At 46.9% G+C, this 18998-nt stretch overlaps 1 protein-coding gene across 1 annotated transcript in view; it reads left to right on the plus strand.

Moving 5' to 3' along the window:
* Positions 1 to 18998, plus strand: part of LOC137383041 (scavenger receptor class B member 1-like) — a 305179-nt gene that overhangs the window by 262380 nt on the left and 23801 nt on the right. Inside the window, 1 exon segment of the mRNA XM_068055640.1 lies at positions 15082 to 15234. Within this exon segment, the coding sequence (XP_067911741.1) occupies positions 15082 to 15234 (153 nt within the window).

An 18998-nucleotide genomic window follows, 5' to 3' on the forward strand; every position in this document is an offset into this window, starting at 1 on the left:
CGCTGTCATGCTGTCGCTTTCATACTGTCGCTGTCATGCTGTCGCTGTCATGCTGTCGCTTTCATACTGTCGCTGTCATACTGTCGCTGTCATACTGTCGCTATCATACTGTCGCTGTCATACTGTCGCTGTCATGCTGTCACTGTCATACTGTCGCTTTCATACTGTCTCTGTCATGCTGTCACTGTCATACTGTCGCTTTCATACTGTCACTGTCATGCTGTCACTGTCATGCTGTCACTTTCATACTGTCGCTGTCATGCTGTCACTGTCATACTGTCGCTTTCATGCTGTCACTGTCATGCTGTCACTGTCATGCTGCCGCTTTCATACTGTCGCTGTCATGCTGTCGCTGTCATACTGTCGCTGTCATACTGTCGCTGTCATGCTGTCGCGATCAGACTGTCGCTGTCATACTGTCACTGTCATACTGTCACTTTCATACTGTCGCTGTCATGCTGTCACTGTCATACTGTCGCTTTCATACTGTCACTGTCATGCTGTCACTGTCATGCTGTCGCTTTCATACTGTCGCTGTCATGCTTTCACTGTCATACCGTCGCTTTCATATTGTCGCTGTCATGCTGTCACTGTCATGCTGTCGCTTTCATACTGTCACTGTCATGCTTTCGCTTTCATGCTGTCGCTGTCATACTGTCACTGTCATACTGTCGCTTTCATACTGTCGCTTTCATACTGTTGCTGTCATACTGTTGCTGTCATGCTGTCGCTGTCATGCTGTCGCTGTCACACTGTCGCTGTCATACTGTCGCTTTCATGCTGTCACTGTCATACTGTCACTGTCATACTGTCGCTTTCATACTATCAGTGTCATGCTGTCGCTGTCATACTGTCGCTTTCATACTGTCGCTGTCATGCTGTCGCTGTCGTACTGTCGCTGTCATACTGTCACTGTCATACTGTCGCTTTCATACTATCAGTGTCATGCTGTCGCTGTCATACTGTCGCTGTCATACTGTCGCTTTCATACTGTCGCTGTCATGCTGTCGCTGTCATGCTGTCGCTGTCATACTGTCGTTGTTATACTGTCACTGTCATAGTGTCGCTTTCATACTATCAGTGTCATGCTGTCGCTGTCATACTGTCGCTGTCATACTGTCGCTTTCATACTGTCGCTGTCATTCTGTCGCTTTCATACTGTCGCTGTCATGCTGTCGCTGTCGTACTGTTGCTGTCATACTGTCGCTGTCATACTGTCGCTGTCATGCTGTCGCTTTCATACTGTCGCTGTCATGCTGTCATTGTCATGCTGTCGCTTTCATACTGTCGCTGTCATGCTGTCACTGTCATGCTGTCGCTTTCATACTGTCGCCGTCATGCTGTCGCTGTTATACTGTCGCGATCAGACTGTCGCTGTCATGCTGTCGCTGTCATACTGTTGCTGTCATACTGTCGCTTTCATACTATCAGTGTCATGCTGTCGCTGTCATACTGTCGCGATCAGACTGTCGCTGTCATGCTGTCGCTGTCATGCTGTCGCTGTCATACTGTTGCTGTCATACTGTCGCTTTCATACTATCAGTGTCATGCTGTCGCTGTCATACTGTTGCTGTCATACTGTCACTTTCATGCTGTCGCTGTCAGGCTGTCGCTGTCAAACTGTCGCGATCATACAGTCGCTGTCATGCTGTCGCGATCATACTGTCGCTGTCATGCTGTCGCTGTCATGCTGTCGCGATCAGACTGTCGCTGTCATACTGTCGCTGTCATACTGTCGCTGTCATGCTGTCGCTGTCATGCTGTCACTTTCATACTGTCGCTGTCATATTGTCGCTGTCATGCTGTCGCTGTCATGCTGTCGCTGTCATACTGTCGCTGTCATGCTGTCACTGTCATGCTGTCGCTTTCATACTATCAGTGTCATACTGTCGCTGTCACGCTGTTGCTGTCATACTGTCGCTGTCATACTGTCGCTTTCATACTGTCGCTGTTATGCTGTCGCTGTCATACTGTCGCTTTCATACTATCAGTGTCATGCTGTCGCTTTCATACTGTCGCTTTCATACTGTCGCTGTCATACTGTCGCTGTCATGCTGTCGCTGTCATACTGTCGCTTTCATACTGTCGCTTTCATGCTGTCGCTGTCATACTGTCGCTTTCATACTATCAGTGTCATACTGTCACTGTCATGCTGTCGCTTTCATACTGTCGCTTTCATACTATCAGTGTCATACTGTCGCTTTCATACTGTTGCTGTCATACTGTCACTTTCATACTATCAGTGTCATACTGTCGCTGTCATACTGTCGCGATCAGACTGTCGCTGTCATGCTGTCGCTGTCATACTGTCGCTGTCATACTGTCTCTGTCATGCTGTCGCTGTCATACTGTCGCTGTCATACTGTCGCTGTCATACTGTCGCTTTCATGCTGTCGCTTTTATACTGTCGCTGTCATGCTGTCACTTTCATACTATCAGTGTCATACTGTCGCTTTCATACTGTCGCTGTCATACTGTCACTTTCATACTGTCGCTTTCATACTATCAGTCTCATGCTGTCGCTGTCATACTGTCGCTTTCATACTGTCGCTGTCATGCTGTCGCTTTCATACTGTCGCTTGCATACTATCAGTGTCATACTGTCGCTTTCATACTGTCGCTGTCATACTGTCACTTTCATACTATCAGTCTCATGCTGTCGCTGTCATACTGTCGCGATCAGACTGTCGCTGTCATGCTGTCGCTGTCATACTGTCGCTGTCATACTGTCGCTGTCATACTGTCGCGATCATACAGTTGCTGTCATGCTGTCGCGATCAGACTGTCGCTGTCATACTGTCGCTATCATACTGTGGCTGTCATACTGTCGCTGTCATACCGTCGCTGTCATACTGTCGCTGTCATGCTGGCGCTGTCATACTGTCGCTGTCATGCTGTCGCGATAATACTGTCGCTGTCATGCTGTCGCTGTCATGCTGTCGCGATCAGACTGTCGTTGTCATACTGTCGCTGTCATGCTGTCGCTGTCATACTGTCATTGTCATACTGTCGCTGTCATACTGTCGCGATCAGACTGACGCTGTCATACTGTCGCTGTCATGTTGTCGCGATCAGACTGTCGCTGTCATACTGTTGCTGTCATACTGTCGCTATCATACTGTCGCTGTCATGCTGTCGCTTTCATACTGTCGCTTTCATACTGTCGCTATCATACTGTCGCTGTCATGCTGTCGCTTTCATACTGTCGCTTTCATACTGTCGCTGTCATGCTGTCGCAGTCATACTGTCGCTGTCATGCTGTCGCTTTCATACTGTCGCTGTCATGCTGTCGCTGTCATACTGTCGCTGTCATGCTGTCGCTGTCATGCTGTCGCTTTCATACTGTCGCTGTCATGCTGTCGCTTTCATGCTGTCGCTGTCATACTGTCGCTGTCATGCTGTCGCTTTCATGCTGTCGCTGTCATACTGTCGCTGTCATACTGTCGCTGTCATGCTGTCGCTGTCATACTGTCGCTGTCATACTGTCGCTGTCATGCTGTCGCTGTCATGCTGTCGCTTTCATACTATCAGTGTCATGCTGTCGCTGTCATACTGTCGTTGTCATACTGTCACTGTCATACTGTCGCTTTCATACTATCAGTGTCATACTGTCGCTGTCATACTGTCGCTTTCATACTGTCGCTTTCATGCTGTCGCTGTCATACTGCCGCTGTCATACTGTCGCTGTCATACTGTCGCTGTCATTCTGTCGCTGTCATACTGTCGCTGTCATACTGTCACTGTCATACTGTCGCTGTCATGCTGTCGCTGTCATACTGTCGCTGTCATACTGTCGCTGTCATGCTGTCACTGTCATGCTGTCGCTGTCATACTGTCGCTTTCATACTATCAGTCTCATGCTGTCGCTGTCATACTGTCGCTGTCATACTGTCGCTTTCATACTATCAGTGTCATGCTGTCGCTGTCATGCTGTCGCTGTCAACTGTCGCTTTCATACTATCAGTGTCATGCTGTCGCTGTCATACTGTCGCTTTCATACTGTCGCTGTCATGCTGTCGCTGTCATACTGTCACTGTCATACTGTCACTGTCATGCTGTCGCTGTCATACTGTCGCTTTCATACTGTCGCTGTCATACTGTCGCTGTCATACTGTCGCTGTCATGCTGTCGCTGTCATAATGTCACTGTCATACTGTCGCTTTCATCCTGTCGCTGTCATACTGTCTCTGTCATGCTGTCGCTGTCATACTGTCGCTGTCATACTGTCGCTGTCATACTGTCGCTTTCATGCTGTCGCTTTTATACTGTCGCTGTCATGCTGTCACTTTCATACTATCAGTGTCATACTGTCGCTTTCATACTGTCGCTGTCATACTGTCACTTTCATACTGTCGCTTTCATACTATCAGTCTCATGCTGTCGCTGTCATACTGTCGCTTTCATACTGTCGCTGTCATGCTGTCGCTTTCATACTGTCGCTTGCATACTATCAGTGTCATACTGTCGCTTTCATACTGTCGCTGTCATACTGTCACTTTCATACTATCAGTCTCATGCTGTCGCTGTCATACTGTCGCGATCAGACTGTCGCTGTCATGCTGTCGCTGTCATACTGTCGCTGTCATACTGTCGCTGTCATACTGTCGCGATCATACAGTTGCTGTCATGCTGTCGCGATCAGACTGTCGCTGTCATACTGTCGCTATCATACTGTGGCTGTCATACTGTCGCTGTCATACCGTCGCTGTCATACTGTCGCTGTCATGCTGGCGCTGTCATACTGTCGCTGTCATGCTGTCGCGATAATACTGTCGCTGTCATGCTGTCGCTGTCATGCTGTCGCGATCAGACTGTCGTTGTCATACTGTCGCTGTCATGCTGTCGCTGTCATACTGTCATTGTCATACTGTCGCTGTCATACTGTCGCGATCAGACTGACGCTGTCATACTGTCGCTGTCATGTTGTCGCGATCAGACTGTCGCTGTCATACTGTTGCTGTCATACTGTCGCTATCATACTGTCGCTGTCATGCTGTCGCTTTCATACTGTCGCTTTCATACTGTCGCTATCATACTGTCGCTGTCATGCTGTCGCTTTCATACTGTCGCTTTCATACTGTCGCTGTCATGCTGTCGCAGTCATACTGTCGCTGTCATGCTGTCGCTTTCATACTGTCGCTGTCATGCTGTCGCTGTCATACTGTCGCTGTCATGCTGTCGCTGTCATGCTGTCGCTTTCATACTGTCGCTGTCATGCTGTCGCTTTCATGCTGTCGCTGTCATACTGTCGCTGTCATGCTGTCGCTTTCATGCTGTCGCTGTCATACTGTCGCTGTCATACTGTCGCTGTCATGCTGTCGCTGTCATACTGTCGCTGTCATACTGTCGCTGTCATGCTGTCGCTGTCATGCTGTCGCTTTCATACTATCAGTGTCATGCTGTCGCTGTCATACTGTCGTTGTCATACTGTCACTGTCATACTGTCGCTTTCATACTATCAGTGTCATACTGTCGCTGTCATACTGTCGCTTTCATACTGTCGCTTTCATGCTGTCGCTGTCATACTGCCGCTGTCATACTGTCGCTGTCATACTGTCGCTGTCATTCTGTCGCTGTCATACTGTCGCTGTCATACTGTCACTGTCATACTGTCGCTGTCATGCTGTCGCTGTCATACTGTCGCTGTCATACTGTCGCTGTCATGCTGTCACTGTCATGCTGTCGCTGTCATACTGTCGCTTTCATACTATCAGTCTCATGCTGTCGCTGTCATACTGTCGCTGTCATACTGTCGCTTTCATACTATCAGTGTCATGCTGTCGCTGTCATGCTGTCGCTGTCAACTGTCGCTTTCATACTATCAGTGTCATGCTGTCGCTGTCATACTGTCGCTTTCATACTGTCGCTGTCATGCTGTCGCTGTCATACTGTCACTGTCATACTGTCACTGTCATGCTGTCGCTGTCATACTGTCGCTTTCATACTGTCGCTGTCATACTGTCGCTGTCATACTGTCGCTGTCATGCTGTCGCTGTCATAATGTCACTGTCATACTGTCGCTTTCATCCTGTCGCTGTCATGCTGTCACTGTCATACTGTCGCTTTCATACTGTCGCTGTCATGCTGTTGCTTTCATACTGTCGCTGTCATGCTGTCGCTGTCATGCTGTCGCTGTCATACTGTCACTGTCATACTGTCGCTTTCATACTATCAATGTCATGCTGTCGCTGTCATACAGTCGCTGTCATACTGTCGCTTTCATACTGTCGCTGTCATACTGTCGCTTTCATGCTGTCGCTGTCATACTGTCACTGTCATACTGTCGCTTTCATACTGTCGCTTTCATACTGTCGCTGTCATACTGTCGCTGTCATGCTGTCGCTGTCATACTGTCGCTTTCATGCTGTCCCTGTCATACTGTCACTGTCATACTGTCGCTTTCATACTATCAGTGTCATGCTGTCGCTGTCATACTGTCGCTGTCATACTGTCGCTTTCATACTGTCGCTGTCATGCTGTCGCTGTCGTACTGTTGCTGTCATACTGTCATTGTTATACTGTCACTGTCATACTGTCGCTTTCATACTATCAGTGTCATGCTGTCGCTGTCATACTGTCGCTTTCATACTGTCGCTGTCATACTGTTGCTTTCATACTGTCGCTGTCATGCTGTCGCTGTCGTACTGTTGCTGTCATACTGTCGTTGTTATACTGTCACTGTCATACTGTCGCTTTCATACTATCAGTGTCATGCTGTCGCTGTCATACTGTCGCTGTCATACTGTCGCTTTCATACTGTCGCTGTCATACTGTCGCTTTCATACTGTCGCTGTCATGCTGTCGCTGTCGTACTGTTGCTGTCAGACTGTCGCTGTCATACTGTCGCTGTCATGCTGTCGCTTTCATACTGTCGCTGTCATGCTGTCACTGTCATGCTGTCGCTTTCATACTGTCACTGTCATGCTGTCATTGTCATGCTGTTGCTTTCATACTGTCGCTGTCATACTGTCGCTGTCATACTGTCGCTGTCATGCTGTCGCTTTCATACTGTCGCTGTCATGCTGTCACTGTCATGCTGTCGCTGTCATGCTGTCACTGTCATGCTGTCGCTTTCATACTGTCGCCGTCATGCTGTCGCTGTTATACTGTCGCGATCAGACTGTCGCTGTCATGCTGTCGCTGTCATACTGTTGCTGTCATACTGTCGCTTTCATACTATCAGTGTCATGCTGTCGCTGTCATACTGTCGCGATCAGACTGTCGCTGTCATGCTGTCGCTGTCATACTGTTGCTGTCATACTGTCGCTTTCATACTATCAGTGTCATGCTGTCGCTGTCATACTGTCGCGATCAGACTGTCGCTGTCATGCTGTCGCTGTCATGCTGTCGCTGTCATACTGTCGCTGTCATACTGTTGCTGTCATACTGTCGCTTTCATACTATCAGTGTCATGCTGTCGCTGTCATACTGTCACTGTCATACTGTCACTGTCATACTGTCGCTTTCATCCTGTCGCTGTCATGCTGTCACTGTCATACTGTCGCTTTCATCCTGTCGCTGTCATGCTGTCACTGTCATACTGTCGCTTTCATACTGTCGCTGTCATGCTGTCGCTGTCATGCTGTCGCTGTCATACTGTCACTGTCATACTGTCGCTTTCATACTATTAATGTCATGCTGTCGCTGTCATACAGTCGCTGTCATACTGTCGCTTTCATACTGTCGCTGTCATACTGTCGCTTTCATGCTGTCGCTGTCATACTGTCACTGTCATACTGTCGCTTTCATACTGTCGCTTTCATACTGTCGCTGTCATACTGTCGCTGTCATGCTGTCGCTGTCATACTGTCGCTTTCATGCTGTCCCTGTCATACTGTCACTGTCATACTGTCGCTTTCATACTATCAGTGTCATGCTGTCGCTGTCATACTGTCGCTGTCATACTGTCGCTTTCATACTGTCGCTGTCATGCTGTCGCTGTCGTACTGTTGCTGTCATACTGTCGTTGTTATACTGTCACTGTCATACTGTCGCTTTCATACTATCAGTGTCATGCTGTCGCTGTCATACTGTCGCTTTCATACTGTCGCTGTCATACTGTTGCTTTCATACTGTCGCTGTCATGCTGTCGCTGTCGTACTGTTGCTGTCATACTGTCGTTGTTATACTGTCACTGTCATACTGTCGCTTTCATACTATCAGTGTCATGCTGTCGCTGTCATACTGTCGCTGTCATACTGTCGCTTTCATACTGTCGCTGTCATACTGTCGCTTTCATACTGTCGCTGTCATGCTGTCGCTGTCGTACTGTTGCTGTCAAACTGTCGCTGTCATACTGTCGCTGTCATGCTGTCGCTTTCATACTGTCGCTGTCATGCTGTCACTGTCATGCTGTCGCTTTCATACTGTCACTGTCATGCTGTCATTGTCATGCTGTTGCTTTCATACTGTCGCTGTCATACTGTCGCTGTCATACTGTCGCTGTCATGCTGTCGCTTTCATACTGTCGCTGTCATGCTGTCACTGTCATGCTGTCGCTGTCATGCTGTCACTGTCATGCTGTCGCTTTCATACTGTCGCCGTCATGCTGTCGCTGTTATACTGTCGCGATCAGACTGTCGCTGTCATGCTGTCGCTGTCATACTGTTGCTGTCATACTGTCGCTTTCATACTATCAGTGTCATGCTGTCGCTGTCATACTGTCGCGATCAGACTGTCGCTGTCATGCTGTCGCTGTCATGCTGTCGCTGTCATACTGTCGCTGTCATACTGTTGCTGTCATACTGTCGCTTTCATACTATCAGTGTCATGCTGTCGCTGTCATACTGTCGCGATCATACTGTCGCTGTCATGCTGTCGCGATCAGACTGTCGCTGTCATACTGTCGCTGTCATGCTGTCGCTGTCATACTGTCGCTGTCATGCTGTCGCGATAATACTGTCGCTGTCATGCTGTCGCTGTCATGCTATCGCAATCAGACTGTCGCTGTCATACTGTCGCTGTCATGCTGTCGCTGTCATACTGTCGCTGTCATACTGTCGTTGTCATACTGTCGCTGTCATGCTGTCGCTGTCATACCGTCGCTGTCATACTGTCGTTGTCATACTGTCGCTGTCATACTATCGCTGTCATACTGTCGCGATCAGACTGTCGCTGTCATACTGTCGCTGTCATGCTGTCGCGATCAGACTGTCGCTGTCATACTGTCGCTGTCATACTGTCGCTATCATACTGTCGCTGTCATGCTGTCGCTTTCATACTGTCGCTGTCATGCTGTCGCTGTCATGCTGTCGCTTTCATACTGTCGCTGTCATACTGTCGCTTTCATACTGTTGCTGTCATGCTGTCGCTGTCATACTGTCGCTATCATACTGTGGCTGTCATACTGTCGCTTTCATACTGTCGCTATCATACTGTCGCTGTCATGCTGTCGCTTTCATACTGTCGCTGTCATGCTGTCGCTGTCATGCTGTCGCTTTCATACTGTCGCTGTCATACTGTCGCTTTCATACTGTCGCAGTCATGCTGTCGCTGTCATACTGTCGCTATCATACTGTCGCTGTCATGCTGTCGCTTTCATACTGTCGCTGTCATGCTGTCGCTATCATGCTGTCGCTTTCATACTGTCGCTGTCATACTGTCGCTTTCATACTGTCGCTGTCATGCTGTCACTGTCATACTGTCGCTTTCATACTGTCACTGTCATGCTGTCACTGTCATGCTGTCACTTTCATACTGTCGCTGTCATGCTGTCACTGTCATACTGTCGCTTTCATGCTGTCACTGTCATGCTGTCACTGTCATGCTGTCACTTTCATACTGTCGCTGTCATGCTGTCGCTGTCATACTGTCGCTGTCATACTGTCGCTGTCATGCTGTCGCGATCAGACTGTCGCTGTCATACTGTCACTGTCATACTGTCACTTTCATACTGTCGCTGTCATGCTGTCACTGTCATACTGTCGCTTTCATACTGTCACTGTCATGCTGTCACTGTCATGCTGTCGCTTTCATACTGTCGCTGTCATGCTGTCACTGTCATACTGTCGCTTTCATACTGTCGCTGTCATGCTGTCACTGTCATGCTGTCGCTTTCATACTGTCACTGTCATGCTTTCGCTTTCATACTGTCGCTGTCATGCTGTCACTGTCATGCTGTCGCTTTCATACTGTCACTGTCATGCTGTCACTGTCATGCTGTCGCTTTCATACTATCAGTGTCACACTGTCGCTGTCATACTGTTGCTGTCATGCTGTCGCTGTCATACTGTCGCTGTCATACTGTCGCTGTCATACTGTGGCTGTCATACTGTCGCTGTCATACTGTCGCGGTCATACAGTCGCTGTCATGCTGTCGCGATCATACTGTCGCTGTCATGCTGTCGCGATCAGACTGTCGCTGTCATACTGTCGCTGTCATCCTGTGGCTGTCATAGTGTCGCTGTCATACTGTCGCTGTCATGCTGTCGCTGTCATACTGTCGCTGTCATACTGTCGCTGTCATGCTGTCGCGATAATACTGTCGCTGTCATGCTGTCGCTGTCATGCTGTCGCGATCAGACTGTCGCTGTCATACTGTCGCTGTCATGCTGTCGCTGTCATACTGTCGCTGTCATACTGTCGCTGTCATGCTGTCGCTGTCATACTGTCGCTGTCATACTGTCGCTGTCATACTGTCGTGATCAGACTGTCGCTGTCATACTGTCGCTGTCATACTGTCGCTATCATACTGTCGCTGTCATGCTGTCGCTTTCATACTGTCGCTGTCATACTGTCGCTGTCATGCTGTCGCTTTCATACTGTCGCTGTCATACTGTCGCTTTCATACTGTCGCTGTCATGCTGTCGCTGTCATACTGTCGCTATCATACTGTCGCTGTCATACTGTCGCTGTCATGCTGTCACTGTCATACTGTCACTTTCATACTGTCACTGTCATGCTGTCACTGTCATGCTGTCGCTTTCATACTGTCGCTGTCATGCTGTCACTGTCATACTGTCGCTTTCATACTGTCACTGTCATGCTGTCACTGTCATGCTGTCGCTTTCATACTGTCGCTGTCATGCTGTCGCTGTCATACTGTCGCTTTCATACTGTCACTGTCATGCTGTCACTGTCATGCTGTCGCTTTCATACTGTCGCTGTCATGCTGTCGCTGTCATACTGTCGCTGTCATACTGTCGCTTTCATGCTGTCGCGATCAGACTGTCGCTGTCATACTGTCACTGTCATACTGTCACTTTCATACTGTCGCTGTCATGCTGTCACTGTCATACTGTCGCTTTCATACTGTCGCTGTCATACTGTCGCTGTCATCCTGTCGCTGTCATACTGTCGCTGTCATACTGTCGCTATCATACTGTCGCTTTCATGCTGTCGCTGTCATACTGTCGCTGTCATACTGTCGCTGTCATGCTGTCGCTTTCATGCTGTCGCTGTCATACTGTCGCTGTCATACTGTCGCTATCATACTGTCGCTGTCATACTGTCGCTGTCATGCTGTCGCTGTCATGCTGTCGCTGTCATACTGTCGCTTTCATGCTGTCGCTGTCATACTGTCGCTGTCATACTGTCGCTTTCATGCTGTCGCTGTCATACTGTCGCTGTCATACTGTCGCTTTCATGCTGTCGCTGTCATACTGTCGCTGTCATACTGTCGCTTTCATACTGTCGCTGTCATGCTGTCACTGTCATGCTGTCGCTTTCTTACTGTCGCTGTCATGCTGTCGCTGTCATACTGTTGCTGTCATACTGTCGCTTTCATACTATCAGTGTCATGCTGTCGCTGTCATACTGTCGCGATCAGACTGTCGCTGTCATGCTGTCGCTGTCATGCTGTCGCTGTCATACTGTCGCTGTCATACTGTTGCTGTCATACTGTCGCTTTCATACTATCAGTGTCACGCTGTCGCTGTCATACTGTCGCGATCATACTGTCGCTGTCATGCTGTCGCGATCAGACTGTCGCTGTCATACTGTCGCTGTCATGCTGCTGCTGTCATACTGTCGCTGTCATGCTGTCGCGATAATACTGTCGCTGTCATGCTGTCGCTGTCATGCTATTGCGATCAGACTGTCGCTGTCATACTGTCGCTGTCATGCTGTCGCTGTCATACTGTCGCTGTCATACTGTCGTTGTCATACTGTCGCTGTCATGCTGTCGCTGTCATACCGTCGCTGTCATACTGTCGTTGTCATACTGTCGCTGTCATACTATCGCTGTCATACTGTCGCGATCAGACTGTCGCTGTCATACTGTCGCTGTCATGCTGTCGCGATCAGACTGTCGCTGTCATACTGTCGCTGTCATGCTGTCGCTTTCATACTGTCGCTGTCATGCTGTCGCTGTCATGCTGTCGCTTTCATACTGTCGCTGTCATACTGTCGCTATCATACTGTCGCTGTCATACTGTCGCTGTCATGCTGTCACTGTCATACTGTCGCTTTCATACTGTCTCTGTCATGCTGTCACTGTCATACTGTCGCTTTCATACTGTCACTGTCATGCTGTCACTGTCATGCTGTCACTTTCATACTGTCGCTGTCATGCTGTCACTGTCATACTGTCGCTTTCATGCTGTCACTGTCATGCTGTCACTGTCATGCTGCCGCTTTCATACTGTCGCTCTCATGCTGTCGCTGTCATACTGTCGCTGTCATACTGTCGCTGTCATGCTGTCGCGATCAGACTGTCGCTGTCATACTGTCACTGTCATACTGTCACTTTCATACTGTCGCTGTCATGCTGTCACTGTCATACTGTCGCTTTCATACTGTCACTGTCATGCTGTCACTGTCATGCTGTCGCTTTCATACTGTCGCTGTCATGCTTTCACTGTCATACCGTCGCTTTCATATTGTCGCTGTCATGCTGTCACTGTCATGCTGTCGCTTTCATACTGTCACTGTCATGCTTTCGCTTTCATACTGTCGCTGTCATGCTGTCACTGTCATGCTGTCGCTTTCATACTGTCACTGTCATGCTGTCACTGTCATGCTGTCGCTTTCATACTATCAGTGTCACACTGTCGCTGTCATACTGTCGCTGTCATGCTGTCGCTGTCATACTGTGGCTGTCATACTGTCGCTGTCATACTGTCGCGGTCATACAGTCGCTGTCATGCTGTCGCGATCATACTGTCGCTGTCCTGCTGTCGCGATCAGACTGTCGCTGTCATACTGTCGCTGTCATCCTGTGGCTGTCATACTGTCGCTGTCATGCTGTCGCTGTCATGCTGTCGCTGTCATACTGTCGCTGTCATGCTGTCGCGATAATACTGTCGCTGTCATGCTGTCGTGATCAGACTGTCGCTGTCATACTGTCGCTGTCATGCTGTCGCTGCATTACTGTCGCTGTCATACTGTCGCTGTCATGCTGTCGCTGTCATACTGTCGCTGTCATACTGTCGCGATCAGACTGTCGCTGTCATACTGTCGCTGTCATACTGTCGCTATCATACTGTCGCTGTCATGCTGTCGCTTTCATACTGTCGCTGTCATACTGTCGCTGTCATGCTGTCGCTTTCATACTGTCGCTGTCATACTGTCGCTTTCATACTGTCGCTGTCATGCTGTCGCTGTCATACTGTCGCTATCATACTGTCGCTGTCAGACTGTCGCTGTCATGCTGTCACTGTCATACTGTCACTTTCATACTGTCACTGTCATGCTGTCACTGTCATGCTGTCGCTTTCATACTGTCGCTGTCATGCTGTCACTGTCATACTGTCGCTTTCATACTGTCACTGTCATGCTGTCACTGTCATGCTGTCGCTTTCATACTGTCGCTGTCATGCTGTCACTGTCATACTGTCGCTTTCATACTGTCACTGTCATGCTGTCACTGTCATGCTGTCGCTTTCATACTGTCGCTGTCATGCTGTCGCTGTCATACTGTCGCTGTCATACTGTCGCTTTCATGCTGTCGCGATCAGACTGTCGCTGTCATACTGTCACTGTCATACTGTCACTTTCATACTGTCGCTGTCATGCTGTCACTGTCATACTGTCGCTTTCATACTGTCGCTGTCATACTGTCGCTGTCATGCTGTCGCTGTCATACTGTCGCTGTCATACTGTCGCTATCATACTGTCGCTTTCATGCTGTCGCTGTCATACTGTCGCTGTCATACTGTCGCTGTCATGCTGTCGCTTTCATGCTGTCGCTGTCATACTGTCGCTGTCATACTGTCGCTATCATACTGTCGCTTTCATGCTGTCGCTTTCATGCTGTCGCTGTCATACCGTCGCTGTCATACTGTCGCTGTCATGCTGTCGCTTTCATGCTGTCGCTGTCATACTGTCGCTGTCATACTGTCGCTGTCATACTGTCGCTGTCATGCTGTCGCTGTCATACTGTCGCTTTCATGCTGTCGCTGTCATACTGTCGCTTTCATGCTGTCGCTGTCATACTGTCGCTGTCATACTGTCGCTTTCATGCTGTCGCTGTCATACTGTCGCTGTCATACTGTCGCTTTCATACTGTCGCTATCATGCTGTCACTGTCATGCTGTCGCTTTCTTACTGTCGCTGTCATGCTGTCGCTGTTATACTGTCGCTGTCATACTGTTGCTGTCATACTGTCGCTTTCATACTATCAGTGTCATGCTGTCGCTGTCATACTGTCGCGATCAGACTGTCGCTGTCATGCTGTCGCTGTCATACTGTCGCTGTCATACTATCGCTGTCATACTGTTGCTGTCATACTGTCGCTTTCATACTATCAGTGTCATACTGTCGCTGTCATACTGTCGCTGTCATGCTGTCGCTGTCATACTGTCGCTGTCATACTACCGCTGTCATACTGTTGCTGTCATACTGTCGCTTTCATACTGTCGCTTTCATGCTGTCGCTGTCATACTGTCGCTGTCATACTGTCGTTGTCATATTCTCAGCAGGAACTCCTAATGGTATCAGCATCGTTTTAGAGGAAGCAGCCATCAGAGAAAGGAAGAGATAAGAAAACAGCAGCAATTACTAAAATATGTTGACAAATTCACAAATTGAGGCACCATTATTTAATCAATAATAATTATTAATAAGAAGCAGAATCTGAGTATCCTTGTTTGTATTTTTTAGCAAACTGCTTGATGTTTATGGAACTTCCTGTGTTTCTTCCAGAGTGGGAACATTGATGGTCCAATTTTAGACACTTTCTACACTTTCATGGAGGTGATTCCGAGGGTTCTGCAGTACGTCCAGTACATTCTCCTGGGATTCGGCGCTGTATTGCTGGTTATTGCTGCAATTCTTGGAATTATTTTTCTGCAACAGGTAAAGAAAATGAATGGCTCATGGAACGCAAATTCTACATTCATCATCATCGAGCAAATTGGAGTAGGGTAAATAAGATTAGAGAGTAAATGCATGGCTCAAAGATTGGTGTGGAAGACATGGGTTTCGATTCATAGGGCACTGGCACCAGTACTGGAGAAAGTGGGAGCCATACCATTGGGACGATCTTCACCTGAACTGTGCTCGGATCAGTGTTCTGGCCAGTCGTATAACTAGGGCAGTAAGAGGGCTTTAAACTAAATAGTGGGGGGAAGGGATCATGTGAGAGGAGATGTGGTAAATCAAAGGGAAACAACAACGTAATAGAGCAGGGTACCAGTTTGGGTAATGATAACCAAAGTGTGGCAGAAAGGACCAGAGCATTTAAATGTAAAACTGCACTAGCAGATAAGGCCAAAGATCACAGAAATGGTAAAAAGCCAGAGTTAAAGGCTCTGTATCTGAATGCATGCAGCATTTGTAAGAAAATGGATGCATTGTTAGCACAGATAGAAATTAATATGTCTGACCTGATAGCTATTACAGAGATAGGGTTACAAGGTATCCAAGGCTTGGGACTTACATATTGAAGGGTATTTGACATTTCGAAAAGACTGGAAGCTAGGAAACGTGGGGGGGGGGGGGGGGGGGGTGTTGCTTTATTAAATAAAGATATCATTAGTACAGTAGCAAGAGATGATCTTAGCTTGGAAGAGCAAGATGTAGAATCAGTTTGGGTAGAGATAAGAAATAGGAAATGTAAGAAGGCACTTATGGCAGTAGTTTATAGGCCCTCTAACAGTTGCTGCACTGTAGGACAGAGTGTACAGGAAGAAATAAATGGTGGGTGTAAGAAAGGTACCACAATAGTCATGGGTGACTTTAATCTACATGTAGATTGGGTGCATCAGATTGGCAAAGTTAGCCTGGAAAATGTATTTATAGAGTGTATCCGGGACAATTTCTTAGAGCAGCATGTTCTAGAACCAACTAGGGAGCAGGCTATTCTAGACTTTCAATGTGCAATGAGACAGGATTAATCAATAACCTCATGGTAAAGGAGCCTCTAGGTGACAGCGATCATAACATGATCGAATTTCATGTTCAATTTGAAAGGGAGAAGTGTGGATCTAAGACTAGAGTTTTAAACCTAAATAAAGGTAATTACAAGGGTATGAAGGCAGAGCTAGCTAAAGTGAACTGGGAGACTAGGTTAAAAGGTAGGACAGTAGAGATACAGTGGCAGACTTTTAAGGAGATATTTAATAACTCTCAGCAAAGATTTATCCCAGTAAGAAAGAAAGATTTTTTGAAAAGGATGCAACATCTGTGGCTAAATAAGGAAGTTAAGGATAGTATCAAATTAAAAGAAACACTGTACAAATTTGCAAAGATTAGTGGAAGGTCAGAAGATCGGACAGATTATAAGACCAGCAAAGAGTGATGAAAATAATAATTAAGAGGGAGAAAATAGAGTATGAAAGAAAACTAGCTCGTAATATAAAAACAGATAGTAAGAATTTCTACAAGTATTTAAATAGGAAAAGAGAAACTAAAACTAATGTCGGTTTTCTAGAGAGTGAGTCAGGAGAACTGATAATGAAAAACAAGGAAATGGCAAGGCATTGAACAGGCATTCTGTATCTGTTTTCACTATAGAAGACTTAGAAAACTTCCCAAAGATACTGGAAAATCAAGAGGTGAAAGGGAGGGAGGAACTTAAAACAATCACCATCACCAGGGAAAAGGTACTGGGAAAACTATGAGACCGAAAGGCTGATAAGTCCCCAGGACCAGATGGCCTGCATCCTAGGGTCTTAAAAGAAGTGGCTGCAGAGATAGTAGAGGCTTTGGTTATAATTTTCCAAAATTCTTTAGATTCTGGAAGGATCCCAGTGGATTAGAAAATAGCGAATGTAACTTGTTTATTCAAGAAAGGAGAAGACAGAAAATAGGAAACTACAGGCCAGTTAGCCTAACATCTGTCATAGGGAAATTATTAGAATCCATTATTAATGCGGTCATAGCTGGATACTTAGAAAATCATTATGGGATCAGGCAGAGTCAACAAGCTTTTGTGAAAGGGAAATCATGTTTAATTTATTAGAGTTCTTCAAGGAAGTAACAAGCAAGATGGTAAAGGGGAACCTGTAGATTTGGTGTACTTAGATTTCCAAAAGGCATTTGATAAAGTGTCACATCAAAGGTTACTACACAAGATAAGAGTACATGGTTAGGGGGTAACATATTAGCATGGATAAAGGACAGGTTAGCTAACAGGAAGCAGAGAACAGCGATAAATGGGTCTTACTCAGATTGGCAGGAGGTGACTAGTGGAGTGCCACAGTGATCAGTGCTGGGGCCTCAACTATTTATAATTTATATCAATGACGTGGATGAAGTGACCGAATGTATGGTAGCTAAATTTGCCGATGGCACAAAGATAGGAAGGAAAGTAAGTTGTCAAGAGGAGATTAAGAATTTACAAAAGGATATAGATAGGTTAAGTGAATGGGCAAAAATTTGGCAGATGGAGTATAATGTGGAGAAATATGAACTTGTCCACTTTGGCAGGAAGAATAGAAAAGTTGTATACGATTTATATAGAGAGAGATTGCAGAACTCAGCGGTACAGATAGATCTGGATGTCCTGGTACATGAATCACAAAAGGTTAGTATGCAGGTACAGCAAGTGATTAGGAAGGCAAATGGAATGTTGGCGTTTATTGCAAGGGGAATTGGGTATAAAAGTAAGGAAGTTTTACTGGAACTGTACAGGACCTTGACGAGACCACATCTGGGGTATTGTGGACAGTTTGGACTCCTTATTTGAAAAAGAATATAATTGTATTAGAAGCAGTTTAGAGAAGGTTCACTCAACTAATTCGGGGGATGAAGGGCTTATCTTATGAAGAAAGGTTGATCAGGTTGGGCCTATACCCTTTGGAGCTTAGAAGAATGACATGTGATCTTATAGAAACATATAAAATCCTGAGGGGATACCGACAGCTTGTTTCCTCTTGTGGGGGAGACTGGAACTAGGGGACACATTTTAAGAATAAGAGGTCTCCCTTTTAAGACGGAGATGAGGAGTTTTTTTTCTCAAAGGGTGGTTAGTCTGTGGAATTCTCTTCCCCAGAGAGCAGTGGAGGCTGGGTCATTGAATATATTCAAGGCTGAGTTAGACAGATCGTTGATCGACAAGGGAGTCAAGGGTTATGGGACTGGCAGGAAAGTGGAGTTGAGATCACAACCAGATCAGCCATGATCTTATGGATGACAGAGCAGACTCGAGCGGCTGAATGGCCTACTCCTGCTCCTAAGTCCCATGTCCCTATCATCATCTTTGACCATTTGCACAAAGAAAGCCATTTTAAATAAAAATTGTGATTATCTAAAATAGAAGCTAAATTCTGAAAAAAATTAGTTCTCAAAGCGATGAACCTTACACAAAACCTAAAATTAAAAACAGTGCATGAAATTATTTAAATATTTAATTAAGAAACAATAAATTGATACTTGGAAACTGCAAAAGTATTGTGAAAGGGAATGTGCCCTAATATAGTCCATACTGTGAAAAGAATTTTTTATCATTGCTATTCATTCTTGGGATGTGGATGCTGCTGGCTCGGCCAGAATTTATTGCCCATCCCTAATTGCCCTTGAATTGGTGAACTGCCTTCTTGAACTGCTGCAGTCCATCTGGTGCAGGTAAATCCGTAGTGCTGTTAGGAAGGGAATTCCAGGATTTTGACCCAGTGACA

This window comes from Heterodontus francisci, chromosome 23 (assembly GCF_036365525.1).
Source record: "Heterodontus francisci isolate sHetFra1 chromosome 23, sHetFra1.hap1, whole genome shotgun sequence".
Taxonomy (NCBI): Eukaryota; Metazoa; Chordata; class Chondrichthyes; order Heterodontiformes; family Heterodontidae; genus Heterodontus; species Heterodontus francisci.